This window comes from Buceros rhinoceros, unplaced genomic scaffold (genome assembly GCF_000710305.1).
Source record: "Buceros rhinoceros silvestris isolate BGI_N320 unplaced genomic scaffold, ASM71030v1 scaffold26185, whole genome shotgun sequence".
Lineage (NCBI taxonomy): Eukaryota > Metazoa > Chordata > Aves > Bucerotiformes > Bucerotidae > Buceros > Buceros rhinoceros.
The window spans coordinates 15,106-16,146 of NW_010414953.1; the positions used below are offsets into that span (position 1 = coordinate 15,106).

A 1,041-nucleotide genomic window follows, 5' to 3' on the forward strand; every position below is an offset into this window, starting at 1 on the left:
GCAGCAGCCTGGGGAAATAGCCCTTTCCCTGCACCCTGCGGTCCCTTAAAATACTAAATTTGGGGTTTTGGCCAGGAAATCGCCCTTTCCCTGCACCCTGCAATGCCTCAACATGCTAATTTTGCTTTTTTGGGGGGGTTTCTCCCCAGTACAATGCTATTAACCTCACAGCTCTGGACTGGACTCAGCTGAGCAAGAAGGAATGTCTCAAAGGAAATAGCCCTTTCCCTGCACCCTGCGGTCCCTTAAAATACTAAATTTGGGGTTTTGGCCAGGAAATCGCCCTTTCCCTGCACCCTGCAATGCCTCAACATGCTAATTTTGCTTTTTTGGGGGGGTTTCTCCCCAGTACAATGCTATTAACCTCACAGCTCTGGACTGGACTCAGCTGAGCAAGAAGGAATGTCTCAAATACGGTGGCAGCTTAGTGGGGAAATCCTGTAAATTCGTGCCCGACCTGGCCCTTATGTCCTTCATCCTCTTCTTTGGCACCTACTCCATGACCTTGACCCTGAAAAAATTCAAATTCAGCCGCTATTTCCCCACCAAGGTAAGGAAGGCGCCGGGGTTCACCCTCCTCTTTTCCGAAAGGCAGGAAAAGCGGTAGCTGTCGGTCTCTCTTCTCTGGGAGAATAAATTGGTATTTTTAGGAGCAGTTGGCAGCGATTAGGAAAATCGCCCCCGAGCTTTCAGCCTCCTCTTTAGCTCCTGCTCGTCACCTCGCAGTGCCGAGGGGACAAAAACCTGCGTTTTGGGGGTTATACCCGGGTTATCCGTCAGTGAGCGGAGCCAGAGGAGCCCCAGGGAGAGATGCTGGAGTGGGAGCAAACCTCTCCATCCCACAGTGTCCTCTCCATCCCGTTAATTAATCCCTCCACCCTGTTAATTACTCCTCCATCCCATTCAATACCTTCTCTATCCCGTATTTTACCCTCTCCACGCCACTAATGACTCCCTCCTCCCACTAATGACCCCTCCTCCCATTAATGACCCCTCCTCCCCCTAATGACCCCCTCCTCCCACTAATAACCCCCCCACCCC

At 51.8% G+C, this 1,041-nt stretch overlaps 1 protein-coding gene across 1 annotated transcript in view; it reads left to right on the forward strand.

Moving 5' to 3' along the window:
• The window catches only part of SLC4A5 (solute carrier family 4 (sodium bicarbonate cotransporter), member 5), a gene marked incomplete at its 3' end in the record, with an annotated part of 15,025 nt that overhangs the window by 13,086 nt on the left and 898 nt on the right, over positions 1–1,041 (forward strand). Inside the window, exon 14 of the mRNA XM_010137271.1 lies at positions 350–550. Within this exon, the coding sequence (XP_010135573.1) occupies positions 350–550 (201 nt within the window). The remainder of the gene's footprint in view (positions 1–349; positions 551–1,041) is intronic.